This window comes from Phodopus roborovskii, unplaced genomic scaffold (assembly GCF_943737965.1).
Source record: "Phodopus roborovskii unplaced genomic scaffold, PHOROB, whole genome shotgun sequence".
NCBI classification, from domain to species: Eukaryota; Metazoa; Chordata; class Mammalia; order Rodentia; family Cricetidae; genus Phodopus; species Phodopus roborovskii.
The window spans coordinates 16,677,823-16,691,626 of record NW_026126567.1 but is presented as its reverse complement, the minus strand read 5'-3'; the positions used below and the strand labels follow the sequence as shown (position 1 = coordinate 16,691,626).

The following is a 13,804-nucleotide window of genomic DNA, read 5'->3' as shown; positions in this document are numbered from 1 at the left end:
CAAATTGCTGTCTTCGTTTGTTTTCTACCCTTACTGAGGTTAAAAATAGATATCAGACTTTCAAAACATTGTGAATAACATGTAAAACACCATGCTTTGTGGACAGACACTTTGAAACATACCGGAGTCCAGTTATAGTAAATACAAACTAACCCAAAGACCAAGTTCATAGATACCACTCCACTTTCCAAAAGTGTCACTGCACTATAATACAGGAAGTAGTCTCACCTCTTTTTTTTTTTTTAATCAAAGGATATAAAAAACTTACGCTACCTTAGATAGAAAATGGCAAAATCAAATACAATTAGATGAGGGGAATCGGCTTTCAATTCGAGGGTGTGAGACAAAACAGAATGAGGAGAAGCAGATCACCGCCTATGGGAGCAGGACGGCTGTGGGAGAAGTACTTCTGCCTTTATTATTGGGTAGACAGAAAGGATGGGTAGCTGCCCTCTGCTTGCCCCCTCCCTGTTCAGAACGCCTGGGCGACTGCACATTGCTCACTCACCAAGTATCATTGCCCTCCTTCTCCCCAACACATTGATCAGCATGGTCAGCGTGCAGGTGGCTGGGAAGAGGGCTGAGGCACACAAAGCACGGAGGCATGCCTTACTGTGAGCATCAAGTAATTGTTAATGAATATGATTGTTTTCACCGCTGGACAGAAAGGGTCGATGCACTGAACCAGCAGCTATCAGATGAACTTGTCAGTGCTGTTTGTGCTCTGCCAAGGAATGCAGCCTGTCACTTCTAATCCTCTCAAAGTGTCTGTCCACAAAGAAAGAAAAAACAGGAAGCACAAAGAATGTAGGTGCCTGTGGATTTTATCTCGAAACCTTTTGTTTTCAGAAGCTTGAAGTAGCGATTTTGGTGAAGGGGAAACAATAAAGTCTTGTGTTAATTTCCCTCTCTAATTACCTGTTTTACTTTCTCAAAATCACTCCGAGATGCAGATCTCTGTGAGTTCCAGGACAGCCTGGTCTACAGATGGAGTTCCCGGACAGTCAAGGCTACGCAGGGAATCCCTGTCTTGAAAAAACACAATCAAACAAAAAAGCATCCAGGAGTAATAACATCTGGATGGCAAAGTCCTCTCAAAGCATATACATTTGATAGCTTTGCAGGATGGAGATTCCTCCCTCCCTTCCTTCCTTTCTCCCTTCCCTTCCCCTTTCGTTCTTTTTTTCTTTCTTTCTTTCTTTCTTTCTTTCTTTCTTTCTTTCTTTCTTCCTTCCTTCCTTCCTTCCTTCTTTTTTGAGATAGGGTTCCCTGTGTAGCACTGAGCTTTTCTGGGCTTGAGCTTTTACACACAAAAACCCTGTTCTGGGTTGACGCACTTCAGTTAACAAGAACAGTTAGCCAGAAGCAGAACTACAGAAGCCAAAAAAGCATGGTTAGAATAGTCACAGACTTCCCCAGAACTGTATGTACTTTGATGGATCAGGCCTCTCTTTTAGTTTGGCAGGTGGTGCTGTCTGTGTGCTGAGTTTTACGGCCTGAATGGCACTTCTACCATGGAGTCAGTAGTCTAGGAGCCTACTAAGTCTGGGGCCTTGTTACATAACTGATGTCTTACAACATATCAGTTTGAAAATACAATGCTAAATTATTATGTAAAAGGAACTTTTCATGCAATAATTATTAATGCATGCATGCTAAAAATAGTTCAAGTACTGGTGGAATATACACAGTAAAAACAAATGTCCTTTTAAAAAAAAATCAGAGCTGGGCATGGTGGCCCAAGCCTGTAATCCCAACACTCAGAGGCAGATCTCTGTGATTTCGAGGCCAGCCTGCTCTTCCCTCTCATGAAAAGGGTTTAGCAGCAAACTATGCTTGCCACTGTCTATTTTTCTGGTTTTGCTTCCATTCTCCTTTTCAAGGCTTTATTTGTCCCTGCCCCAAATTTTCCATTACTATTTCAGACTTTCAGTCCTGACTAACTTATTTTTGACACATGGTCTTAGGTAGCCCAGGCTGGCCTTGGATTTCCTATGCACACAAGAATAGTTTTCACCTCCTGATTGCTAGTATCATAGGCATAGGAGAACGAACACATTTGGTCTTACTTAACCTTTGAAAAATTATTTAATCATTTTCTTTCTAGTCTTATCTTCTATAAAAAGATTAATACAGCTGGGAGGTGGTAGTGCATGCCTTTAATCCCAGAAGGCAGATGGATCTCTGAGTTCAAGGCCAGCCTGGATTATACAGTGAGCTCCAGCACCTGCTCCAAAGCTACTTTGAAACCCTGTCTTGAAAAAAATAAAACAAATAAACAAATCAAAAAGATTAATATGGTCTATGATATTTTCATGTCCATAAGTTAAAGGTTTGTTATTATGTTCTTTAACTATCATTCTACCTTTTTTTTTTTTTTTTTTTTTTTTTATGGCAAGGTTCTAAGAGGGTCTTGAACTTGCTATGCTATGGCTCCTCCCACTCCCCAGTGCTGGAGTTACTTAACATACATTACCACACCCAGTTTTAGATGGTAGTGGGGTTGCAATCCAGGACTTTGTGCATGGTAGACAAGGACTCCATCAATCAAGATACAACCTAGCAATTTTGAAGGCACCTTAAAGGTCCAGCAATACAAAGGACCTGGTACAAACCATCATTTAGGTAGAGTATATAATTGATACATAGTATCATTTGGAATGAGTACATAATTGGTACATGTATACAATGTCCAGTAATAATTTCTCCATACACCATTTAGACTTATACCATGTCTTAGCCAATTAGTTTTGAGTATGGCTCATTGTCATCAAGTATCTACTAAGAATATTTGAGAGTAGGGAAAGATGGGAGGAAGATGCATAACTGAATGTCTAATGTAACAAGTGTACATCAACATTCCCACACGGTACCTGAAGAGAACCATAATGCAAAGTGCTCCTAAGCAGACATTCCCTTTTATAACAGCATGACAACCAAAAACCAAACAGGTCAGCAAAGAAAAGCACAGGATTAAAAAAGGGGTGTGGGGGGGGCACTGGTATTTTAACCGACAATGGCACAACTCTAATCTAGGCTTATTTCATTGAATTTTCAGATGAGCTATTTGTTAGTTTTAAAGTTCATTTAAAGATTAGTATGTTTACAGAACTAGAATGATAGAAGGCAAATATCTGGATTTGCATGACCTTAAGTAATTGATGCCTAACTGTTAAAGCAAATAGTACGGTAATATAACACTACTATTTGTTCAAATTCACATCAAAATGGGCCACAGTTGATTAAGTTTTAATTGCAAAAGTAGCTAATTTACAGACCTGGTTCTGTTCCGATTTCTGCAATATAATAGCTGTAAATTTTTGAGAATAACAAGGTTACTATCTCATAGTGTGTATGTGTGTGTGTGTGAGAGAGAGAGAGAGACATGGTTAGGTAAACGTTGTTGTAATTTCTGGCTTCTTTTTTAAAAGATCAATTTATAAAGATTGCCTGCTTCTCTTGGGACCACCACGACCGTAGGGCTCCTACATATTTTTGAAATTATTTTTATGTCAGGGTGGTGTAAGCCTTTAATCCCAGGCAGAGGCAGGAGGAGCTCTGTGAGTCCAAGTTCACTCTGGTCTACAAAATGAGTTCGAAGACAGCCAGAGGTATTACACAGAGAAACACTGTCTCGAAAAACAAAGAAAAAATTATTGCTGGGATAGGGGCGAATGCTCTCCCCTCTCTCAACCTCCAGAGCAAAGTAACACACCATACAGCTTACTTACTAACCTGATCTTACTTTTTTTTGTGTGTGCGGAAGCTTGTGCTGTTGGGCAGTGGCCATGGGCCAATTTCTGGTGTGCTTCCTTGGTAGTTGTTCACCTTACTTTTTTCAGTCTCTTACTGGGGCTTACAGATTAGGCTAGATTGGTTGATAAGCTAGCCTCAGGGATCTGTCTATGTTCCAGAAATGTAATTACAAGCGTGCACAAATATGTCAGACTTATTGGAGAGATGGGAATGGGAAGGTTTAGGCATAGAATTCAGGTCCTCACCTTTACCGGCTGAACACTTTGAAAAGCCTCGGGTGTGTTGGTGCTAGTAAATAGTAAAAGCCATTGTCTTTTTTTTTTTTCTTGACTATCTCATGTTACATTTATAGGACTGTCCAAGTTTCACAGCGAAAGGATTTTAAAAGTATATATATGTAAAATTTTTATTACGGCTATTTCTCTACTTTTGCACACGAATATGTTCGTTCAGGCGCAGACCAGAGAACACACTGCTGGAGTAGGCTCTCCCCTTCCACCACGTGGGTCTCGATCTCCGCTCATCCACTCGGCGGGAAGCGCATTTACCCATTGAGCGCCCTGGCCGGGTTTGGTTTGTTGATTGCGGTCTCTGTGCAGCAGAGGGACGCGGGGAGTCTGCTACGGAACGGCGTCCTGGACGACCGATCGGCGGGTGGAGGCTCGCGAAGGGCGGACGCAGGGAGAGCGGCGTCCCGGGGCTCGCACGCACGAGGCATCATCAGCCAGAGGCCAGCTCAGCAGCTGCCACACCCTTGGTGGCCGCCGCCCCGCCCCGCCCCACACACCGCGGCCTCGGCCGTCCCCATCAGACGCCCGTTCTCCGCGGCCCCAGCCGCGGAACTAACCGGTCCCCATAGCAACAGACTGCGGCGGTCCGCTCCCAACCAGTTCCCTTCCGCTTGTGATCGGCGCCCGCTTCCGCTTCCTGTCCCAGCGTGCCCCGGTTCCCGTAGAAGAGCTTTGCATTGTGGGAGTTCCTTCCTTTCTCGCTCCCCGGCCATCTTGGCGGCTGCTCTTGGTGAGTGAGCTCTGCTGGGTGGAGGATTAGGCGGCTCGGGGAGCCCCGCTGGCTGGCGTTTTGGCGCTCCGGATGCTAATCCTCTCTTCTGCCCTCTCTGTGTGCTAGGTTGGGGGCTGTCCCGCACCTAAGGCAGGAAGATGGTGGCCGCAAAGAAGACGGTGAGTGAAGCCGATCGGGCCCGGAAGCCGGTTCACGTGGTGCACGGACAGCGGGGTCTGGGCCGGGGCGGGTAGATGGGAGCACACTGGGTCATCAGCGTGCCGCCGAGGGTCCAGGGTTGCAAAGTAATCCCTGTGACCGCGCAGGCATTAGTAAGGGCCCGGTTCCAAACTCCTGGGGCTGGATTTGGTTCCGAGATGGCTGCTCCTGGTTCTCAGGTCTCAAAACGTTTGCATTGTAGAAAAAGTCCCTCGAGTCCATCAACTCTAGGCTCCAGCTTGTTATGAAAAGTGGGAAGTACGTGCTGGGATACAAACAGACTCTCAAGATGATCAGACAGGGCAAAGCGAAGTTGGTTATCCTCGCCAACAACTGCCCGGCTTTGAGGTAATGGAGGGGACCCGAGTGCGCGCGGCCGACTGCAAACTCTGTGGACGATTATGATGGTTGCTCTCTGATGTTTGGACGTTAGTTTCTGTGTGTGTTCTTCCGTGAGCGTACCTGTGAAGCAGTGTGTGGTGACAGGAGGGATACATACACATACGATACACGCTCGGGGACGCCCAGGCGCATGATGTGTTTTTTTCTATGTATTTTGCGCTGCCCTATTTTTTGATCCTCTTTTCTAAGTGCTACACTCCATTGCCTGTGCCTGTTTTAGTTTAGGAAAGTTGTGTCTGGTTTATGGAGGCGGAGTATCGTACAATCACCCATTTAGCAGTATCTAATTTTCTTGAGCATATGTTTATACTTGCTTGACTGCTTTAACTTGGACCTAGTGAGAATTCTAAATAAGCTAATGAAACTTGGAGAATACAAGCTCCTCGATTTTCTATGGCAGTTGATTGCCAGCACCATCCACCTATTCAGTCTTAAGTTTGTGAAGCATTTTCTTGTTTATTTTTTAACCTGCCCTTTATAGTAATAGTATTATAAGCATCCATGGTTAAATACAAACTCCAGTGGGTCCAGGATGGGGTTCAGGTTCCATTTCTCATAAGCTTCTTGTGGCATTATTGATGATGGTCTGTGGGACTTCAAATTCATTTGTGTCCGTTGAGTTGGCGCTGAGGTGGTTGGTTGCTCTTTAAGTGATAGTAACAGCGTGCTAGTGGGTGGTTAGGATGGCTTAACATTTTTTAAGGTTTCCTACCCTCCACTCTCCCATAGTTTGTGTGTGTGTGTGGGGTGGGACTGAGTGCTTGTGATCTTGGGAATCCAGGGTGGGTGTCAGATCCCCTGGAGTTGTGAGGTGCTTGATTTTGAGATGTGAGTGCTGGGAACTGAACTTGGGACTTTTGTAAGTAGTACCAGCTTTTGCTGAACTATATCCAGGCCAATGTTGACTTTCTCGTGTCTATCATACCATTTTTCTACTAAACTAGATAACTCTTTAGTTTTTAAGTACCTTACCCATTTTAAACTTATTTAGTAATTTGAGAACTGAATACAACATACTTAGAATTGAATGCTACCTAAACAAAGTAGGTATTCAGTAGGTAATTTGGAAGCTATAGTAACAGTCTGTAGTAACAGTCTGTCAGTATCTTAATGTGGCATTATATTTGACTTTTTTGTTGCTCCCAAAGGAAATCTGAAATAGAATACTATGCCATGTTGGCTAAAACCGGTGTCCATCACTACAGTGGCAATAACATTGAATTGGGCACAGCGTGTGGAAAATACTACAGAGTGTGCACACTGGCTATCATTGACCCAGGTAGGCTTTTTAAATTGTGCAATGTTTTCTTTCTAATGTTAGTACCTCTTACTAGGCAGTGGCATTGGTGCCTGAGTTCAGACCATTAGAATTTTAATAAGTGAAAGAGATGTCATAATTTTATTGTGCACAGAATTGAGGATGCATGGCAGTATATTGTATATTGGCTTTGCTGTAAATAAACAGTTAAGTATATGAATTTCATTTAATGAGGCACTTAATTGTTAGTAGGTAGAAATAGGTGAAATAAAAAGTCATCTTTTTTGGGAATAAGCAATTTGGGGTGAGTGTCTACAAATTCACATTCTTGTGTTTTGAGCTTAGAAGCTTTAGTTGCCTTGTAGAATGCTGCGAATATTCTCGCTGTTCTGATTCTGTGATAATCAGGGCAGGCTAGACATTCGCTATAGTAAGACCATGCATGTGTCCCCAGATCTAGTTCTTTACCTAGGTCTGGTTTTCTAAATGCTGGTGACAAGCCCGATCTTACTTGTGATTATTCTGTGTGATCATAGGATGGCTAAGATTCTAAGGTGTTTTTTAATTGGTCTTAAGAGTGATAGCAACCACTGTAATAATTTTCAGATATTGCTAATCTGCCTTCTTGGCTAAAAAAAAAAAAACCTCGTAGTCAGCTCTAGGGAAAGTTCTGTGATTACCACTTGCCATTATATGAACTGTAAAACTATCGTTTTTTTTTTTTTTTTTCTCCAGGTGACTCTGATATTATTAGAAGCATGCCAGAACAGACTGGTGAGAAGTAGTAAACCAGAAAAGCCTTCCTTTAATAAAACCACCAGAGCTCTTTTAAAAAACATTGTGTCCATTTGGGTTGTTTTCTTCCTAGCTTTTGGTTCATTTTCACTTGAAAGTTGGATTAGAACCATTGGAACCACAATTTCTGGTAGCCAGACATTGGTGAAGTTAGTTACATTCCCTAGTTTTTTTGTGGGGTTTTGTTTTGTTAAAGAGAGTATACTATATCGCTACAAAATTTGTGGGACCAGAGGTGTTTGAGGTTTTCAATGTTGAAATACACATTTGTATTCATATATATCTAATCAGAGTCCTGTGTTACTTGGTATTTTCTGTGGGTGGATGTGTTCCTTCATAACCTTACTGAGGCATGGTTTCTCACTTAAACCTAGAATTTGGCAGTTCCAGCTAGATTAGCCAGCTTCCTCTCTGGGTCTTCTGTGTGTCACCATTTTTACATTAGGTGCTGGAGATTCGAGCTGTTATTCACAGCCCCTGTAAAGACAGGCTTTTGATTCTAGTCTTGGTATTTGCACTGTATGTTTGGTGTAGCAAGGGAATTAAGTGAAATTCTGTTACAGGTTGCTGAAAATATTTAACATAAGGTTCTTCCCTGAGCTTAATCAGGTATTAGATCTTTTATGAAGATGGTTAGACCTGCCTTTTAGAGCTATTTCCATGGTTCAGAGTGTTTCAATGTTGGGTTAAAGTGTATGTTACCTGCAGAGGACTTTTCATGCTATGTGAGTAATTTTGAATTATTTTCCCTCCAAACTTGTTCCTATTTAATTCCTTAATGTATGGTGAACTGAATTTCAAAGTACAAATACTGATGTACTGTTCCTCTGTGGGGTTTCTATGTAGTGACTTAGCTATAGGCATTTAGAATTTTATTTTTTAATGTGTGATTTGTAGGTGGTGATAATATAGTACATGATAATTTGGCTTTTATATATACTTTCTGTCTAATCGTGTCTGCAAGAAGGGTTTAAAATGAGGGATATTTAAAGCTAGGAGATAGGAAACATACTTTGTCGGTGGTGTTTCTGTGGGGTGGCTGTGATGAAGTGCCATCGTGCTGCTTTGGGGGGAAAGGGGCTCAAGTCAGGGATGGTAAAAATTGGCATTCTACAATGTTCTTTTCCAGTTGTAATGAAAGTGAGGTTTCAGGTGGGTCCCCGTAATATGAGGGATGGCAGGGGATTCTAGCCAAGTGGAGTTGTGCTTGTGTGGAGACACGTGCCAGAAAAGTGGCATGTTGAGTGTGTTGAACATTGCAAGCAACACTCTGTGGCAGGTGAACAAAACTGTCTGACACAATTTGAGCTTGCTATAGCAAGAGAGTCTAACCTATTCCGGTGTTCTCTTCCTAATGAGACAAGCCGTTATATAGGCTCAAACAATATTTAAGAGATAAAGAATTGCAATTACAGAATTGTGGCAATAGCCACAGTGCGTGGCATGTCGAAGAAACCAAATTTTAGGCTAGTCATGTTTCATGGGAAGGCTTTCTGGTTCATCTTTAGAACATGGCTGTGCTTTGGCCCACTGTAGCAGAAGGTTCCTGCCCCAATTCTGGGCTTACCTGTATTTGGTCTGAGGACAGGTCCCATGGAGGCTAAGTGCCAGCTGGTGAAAATTGAGCCTTTAAAAAAACTAGCATTAGTCACCTCTGCCTCTCGCTAAACTATGGTTCTGAGAGCCAAGGAGTCCTCATTTTCAGCTTTATGCCACAAAAAAATTGAATATAATTCCCCATGTTTGTGATTATCTAATCTAGAACTTTTATATTTTGTCTTGTTAATAGTAACTTTTCAATATCTTAAACGTTTACCATTTAATTTGCTGTCTCCCATCTGTTTCAGAGTCAAGGCAAAGAATTCTTTCTTATCCCCTTCCCCCCACGCCCCACAAGCCCTATCTTGTGAGAGCATTTAAAACGTTGGAGGGGATGTCACACACCTTCTAGGGTCTGTGGGCACTTGGATATGTGACATCCACTTAACACATACATGTGCCTTGAGTTCTTTTAGATTTGTGTGTGAGTGTTATGCTTGCAGTTATGTCTGTACAAATGCATTCCTGATGCCTGTGGAAGGCCAGCAGAGGGCATAGGATTCCCTGCAACCATGTGGGTGCTGGAGAACTGAACCTTCACTAGTCAGACTGGTTGTATCAAGCTGATGGTGTTACTCTGTCCATGTGCCTGTATTCCCAGTAAGTAGAAGTAGAATTGAGAGTTGAAGTTAGAACCTCAGCAAACAGTAAGACCCCACCTCAAATTTAAACTAGGAACTTTATTCAACAACACTTTCTGGGGTTGTGGATTTTAACATAAAAATTCAATAGGACATAGGTCCCATGACTTAACCATATGTCCATATATACATCAAAGTAAATCCCAGTAGGAAAAAAAAAATTTGTGGAGTCAGTTTTCTGCAGAATCGAGACTTGTTTGCAAATGAGATTTCAGTTCGAGGGTGGGAGGAGGCAGAAGCGAGTCATACAGCACATCACCGAACACTGCACAGTTCATTCTCATGGTAAACAGGTTTTAGGATTCAAAGGGTTTCCCCACCCCCAATATGGAGTCTAGACACCTTATTTTAGTGTCTACTAGTGTGTGCATTTCTCATGCAGTGGCCCAGTGTCTTCTGTACTGGTTGTGTTTTGTTTTACAGATTTAACTGTGCTGTGAGCTTTAAGGCTCTACTGCTCTGAAATCCTTTTTGTGATGGTGTACAAGTATATAAAAGCATTTCTAGTCTTCATCTGTATCGTAGGCGGTTTTCCAAGGCTTCCATTCTTTGTGTCATTTCTTCTAGTAAATCTCAAATTAAGGAAAACTAATCTGGATGGCTGTTTTAGCTTGCAACCCAGTACAAGTTGATTTGATTACTAAAGTCTTTGTGATTAAAAGCAAACTTCCCATATTTTTTGGGGGGAAAAAACCCTTGTACATTTATAGTAATTTGCTGAACATGCCATTAAGCCACATGTTCTGTCTTAGGCTGTTCTGGAATTAGCTCTTGTAGACCAGGCTGATCTCAAACTCTCGGAGATCCGACTGCTAGCATTAAAGGCATGGGCCATCAACGCCCAGCTTAAACTCATTATCAAAGCCAAATGTTTCAGTTTAAATTTGGCTTTTCCAAGAAAGTTTTCTAACTATACCCATGCTGCTTATAGTTTACAATCGTGATTCTCTGGGAGCCATGGCTGATAATTTGGGAGATGTAAAGACAGTGCCTTACAGAGTGAAGGAAAATCAGAAGGAACATGGGAGTGGGGTTCATTGAGCAAAAGCTAAGAAGCCAGTGCCCTTGAATTTTGACTTAACACTCCTTTACATAAGTTTCTTTTCTAAGGGGTAGAAGGGGACAGGAAGAAGCTGTAGAGTAAGTATTTGTAAGCTCCTCAGTTCCTGCTATCTGCCCCCATGGCAGAATGACAGCCCAGCTTTATGTTGACTACTGTCAGGAAGAAATCTTCCACACGGGGCCAGCCCCTATCCCCACTTACAGGGAGAATTGCCATGTGCTGCTCCTAGCCCGTTGGCACAGGGGTCTGGACTAGCTGAGGTTTACTGTGGTCTTGTCAGCCAGCTTTAATAAGCTTGCTATAGCCTTCAGTTAAGAGCCTCTGGCAGTGTGTCTGTCCCAAGTAACAGCACCAACCACTCTTGTCATCCCTATGTATCCATTCCTGCTTAAATGAGTCACTGGGCCCTGTTCCTTGGTAGACTTCTTCATCTCTGAGTGCTGATTATAAGGTATTGGGGGGGGGCATGTTGCTGGAGAGATGCAAGAGCATTGACTGCTCTTCCAGAGGACCTGAGTTCAATTCCCAGCAACCACATGGTGAGATATATCAGGTGCCATATATACATAATAAATTGGCTGCCAAAAAAGGAAAGGGAGGTACCCAGTTCTTCAATGTCTGCATATACATGCGGCTTGTGTTGTTAGTATGGAGGGTTTAGAGGTCAGACTAAAGCTCTTCATTGGGGAACTCACTGCTAGGCATGCTTCTCTGGGGCACTTCATGACTAGTGTTTATCCATCCTCTTTCGGAGGGAAGTGCCTCCCTCCCCACGTGCACTGATTGGCCACAGCAGAAGACAACAATGTGACCATGCCACTAAGCTAGCCTTGACACCAACTCTCACCTTTTACTGTTGCTGGCTTTGCTGATGAAACCCGCAGTTATTTGTAAAGTTTTGCTGTTTGCATCTCACAGGAAAAGGATATAGCGCTGGGTTAGTTTCCTTACTTCTTCATTTGCAAGGTTCTGGAACATGATAAGGTTTTCACATTTGCATTGGTCTTGGCTTTCTTCCAAAAGGCTTCCTGAGAAAGCGGATGGAAAGAGTTTGCCTCTATCTTTCACTACACTTCCCAGACATATAACAGGACTAAGTCAGTACGCAGGGAACCATAATGAAAGAAATGCCCAGCCTTTCCATGCATCCAGATCCAGAGACATAAATGCTGGGAAAGGGCTGTGTTGGCTTCAAACACTGGAAGAAGCTTTCATTGTACACTGGGAGTCAAGACCACTACTGCTTCTTCTAGTTTAGGTTTTAGTTACTCACATAGGTTAATTAACTCCTTTCCTACTTTAAGCTAAGTCTGTTGGCAAGCTGAAAGGCTGCTGCAGCTAATCCAGTTGTGATATTTCACTTGGAATTACCTGAAGGATTTGTTGAGTGGAAAAGTTTTTGTGTAGATCTTGAAAGTTTATCTTCTTCAAACAGATACCTGTGTTGCACTGCAAAATTAGAACAGGAAAGTAGGTCTCGGATATTTATGGTGACTGGCTCAGATTCTGCAAAGAGAGAAAGCCAAATTCAAACCTGCTTCACACTGCTGTGGCCTAAAGCAGCCACCAGCCATGCCAAGGCATTTAGTATTCCCTTGGTATATAGAGCTTTGCTTTGAAACATACATGAGCTGTCAGTAAAAGTGGTAGCTACTGTTTTGGCAGTTGAGTACTTCCTGTCTGTCAGGAAAAGGGCCTTGGCCCTTGACAACTTGTATCTGCAGTGAGGCTGACGGCTGAGCACACTGCCTTTGGAAGCTCACCTGTAGGCTGGCGGGCCTGCTTTGGCGGCTCCTCTGCTGGGGAGTCCTGTCTTCCATCAGAGTCTTCTAGAGCTAAGTGGGCCAAAAGGAGCGACAGTTTCACACGTGCTCATTAGGACACTGTTAGAACCCAGTGTCCTTTGGTGTTATTTGGTAACATGAAGGAGCATGTGATGATTTCTGGTCACGGTAGAGCAGTTCTCTCCCTGAAGAGACTTACATCATTGTAAGACGGTTCCCCTCACGGTGTCATGTCAAGTAAGGCAGGAAAAACATTGCTGAAGGATCCAGTGCAAGCCCTGCAGCCCTGCCTGCGACATCTCACTGGGGATGATTGAGCCAAAAGTAAAGCATGCTCCCTATTTGGGAATCTGGAAGAATCCCCGCCCTGCCCTGTCCTGTTTCCCCCCCCCCCCCCCGTCTCCCCTTCACCCCAGGGTGGTTTGCTTTAGATGAGTAAGGCATCACTTAGTTTGCATTTTAAGGCTGTCTTAATCCAGGATGTGAATAAAAGGGGAAATGGGTGGAATTCCTGTGTGTAAGCATTAATTAGTGAACTGGAGAAACTACATAAAATGTCTGAGATCTAAAGGATAGTCATATTTTATAAGTAAAAGTCCCTGTGGAAAGGTATTCTATGGGTGTCCAGTGGAAAGGGTAGACATCCCTTTCCACTTCCTGAAGTAGTATTCTGGTCTGGTTCCTTTAATGATGGCCTCTTCCTTACATGGTCACATCTCTAGGTTTGGGAGGAGGATGGCATATTAAAGCATTTGACACACTGGCACTGTAAGTGCTCAAGACATGTGAGTGATCACATTTGTCTTCACCTCTCCATTCTGTGGCTGAAGTGTCTCTAGGTACCACTTGTCTTGGTCTGCAGGGAGGCATTTTCTGGGCACCAAAGGAATGGTTTGAGGGTATTCTGGGTTCATGCTGCCCCATGGCTAAAGTCTGCCCAGACACATTCTATAATACCTTCACAGATGCCTTGCTTCAGCTTTCCACTTATCTCTCCCATTGTGCTGAAGTCTTCTGCATAGAAGAGATGCTTGTCAGTGGGCTCAGAGGCGATCTCCTGTAGTTCTTCCTCAATGGCTTTTCCTACCCCAACAGCATACATAGTGATACCTAGGTGACAGAGGTTAGAGTAAGATACAGTTGCATTCCCGGGGTCTGGACATTGTACTGTGCCCAACCAAAGTCAGTTAGATATTAAGTGAGGGGATTTGAAGCATCAATACCAACAACGCTTTATATTTCTTAGCATTTTTATTTCAGACATATGAACAAAAGATTCCAGAGA

General features: G+C 43.0%; 2 protein-coding genes and 2 non-coding genes across 6 annotated transcripts in view; 3 read left to right on the top strand and 1 right to left on the bottom strand.

Moving 5' to 3' along the window:
* Positions 1-4,624: 4,624 nt before the first annotated feature.
* On the top strand, positions 4,625-7,473 carry Rpl30 (ribosomal protein L30). 3 transcript variants are annotated; one of them, XM_051202575.1, is made up of 5 exons: positions 4,625-4,776; positions 4,885-4,937; positions 5,180-5,325; positions 6,528-6,658; positions 7,373-7,473. In XM_051202575.1, the coding sequence occupies exons 2-5, from the start codon at positions 4,917-4,919 to the stop codon at positions 7,420-7,422; spliced, it is 348 nt and encodes a 115-aa protein (XP_051058532.1). In that variant the 5' UTR covers positions 4,625-4,776; positions 4,885-4,916; the 3' UTR covers positions 7,423-7,473. The 3 variants fall into 3 exon arrangements, with proteins under 3 accessions (XP_051058532.1, XP_051058533.1, XP_051058534.1); XM_051202576.1 differs by lacking the exon at positions 4,625-4,776 and having other exon boundaries at positions 4,783-4,937; XM_051202577.1 differs by lacking the exon at positions 4,625-4,776 and having other exon boundaries at positions 4,829-4,937; positions 5,157-5,325.
* Positions 7,007-7,138, top strand: LOC127235451 (small nucleolar RNA SNORA72). Its single transcript, XR_007835711.1, has one exon. It is a non-coding gene; the product is annotated as a small nucleolar RNA SNORA72 (small nucleolar RNA).
* Positions 7,474-8,692: 1,219 nt separating the features above from the next.
* On the top strand, positions 8,693-8,818 carry LOC127235453 (small nucleolar RNA SNORA28). Its single transcript, XR_007835713.1, has one exon. It is a non-coding gene; the product is annotated as a small nucleolar RNA SNORA28 (small nucleolar RNA).
* A 1,281-nt stretch (positions 8,819-10,099) lies between these two features.
* Matn2 (matrilin 2) overlaps positions 10,100-13,804 on the bottom strand; it is a 109,133-nt gene continuing 105,428 nt past the window's right edge. Inside the window, exons 15-19 of the mRNA XM_051202703.1 lie at positions 13,477-13,629; positions 12,499-12,570; positions 12,107-12,241; positions 11,665-11,763; positions 10,100-10,238 (exon numbers count right to left, since the gene is read on the bottom strand). Coding sequence (XP_051058660.1) covers positions 10,183-10,238; positions 11,665-11,763; positions 12,107-12,241; positions 12,499-12,570; positions 13,477-13,629 — 515 coding nt within the window. The 3' untranslated portion in view covers positions 10,100-10,182. The remainder of the gene's footprint in view (positions 10,239-11,664; positions 11,764-12,106; positions 12,242-12,498; positions 12,571-13,476; positions 13,630-13,804) is intronic.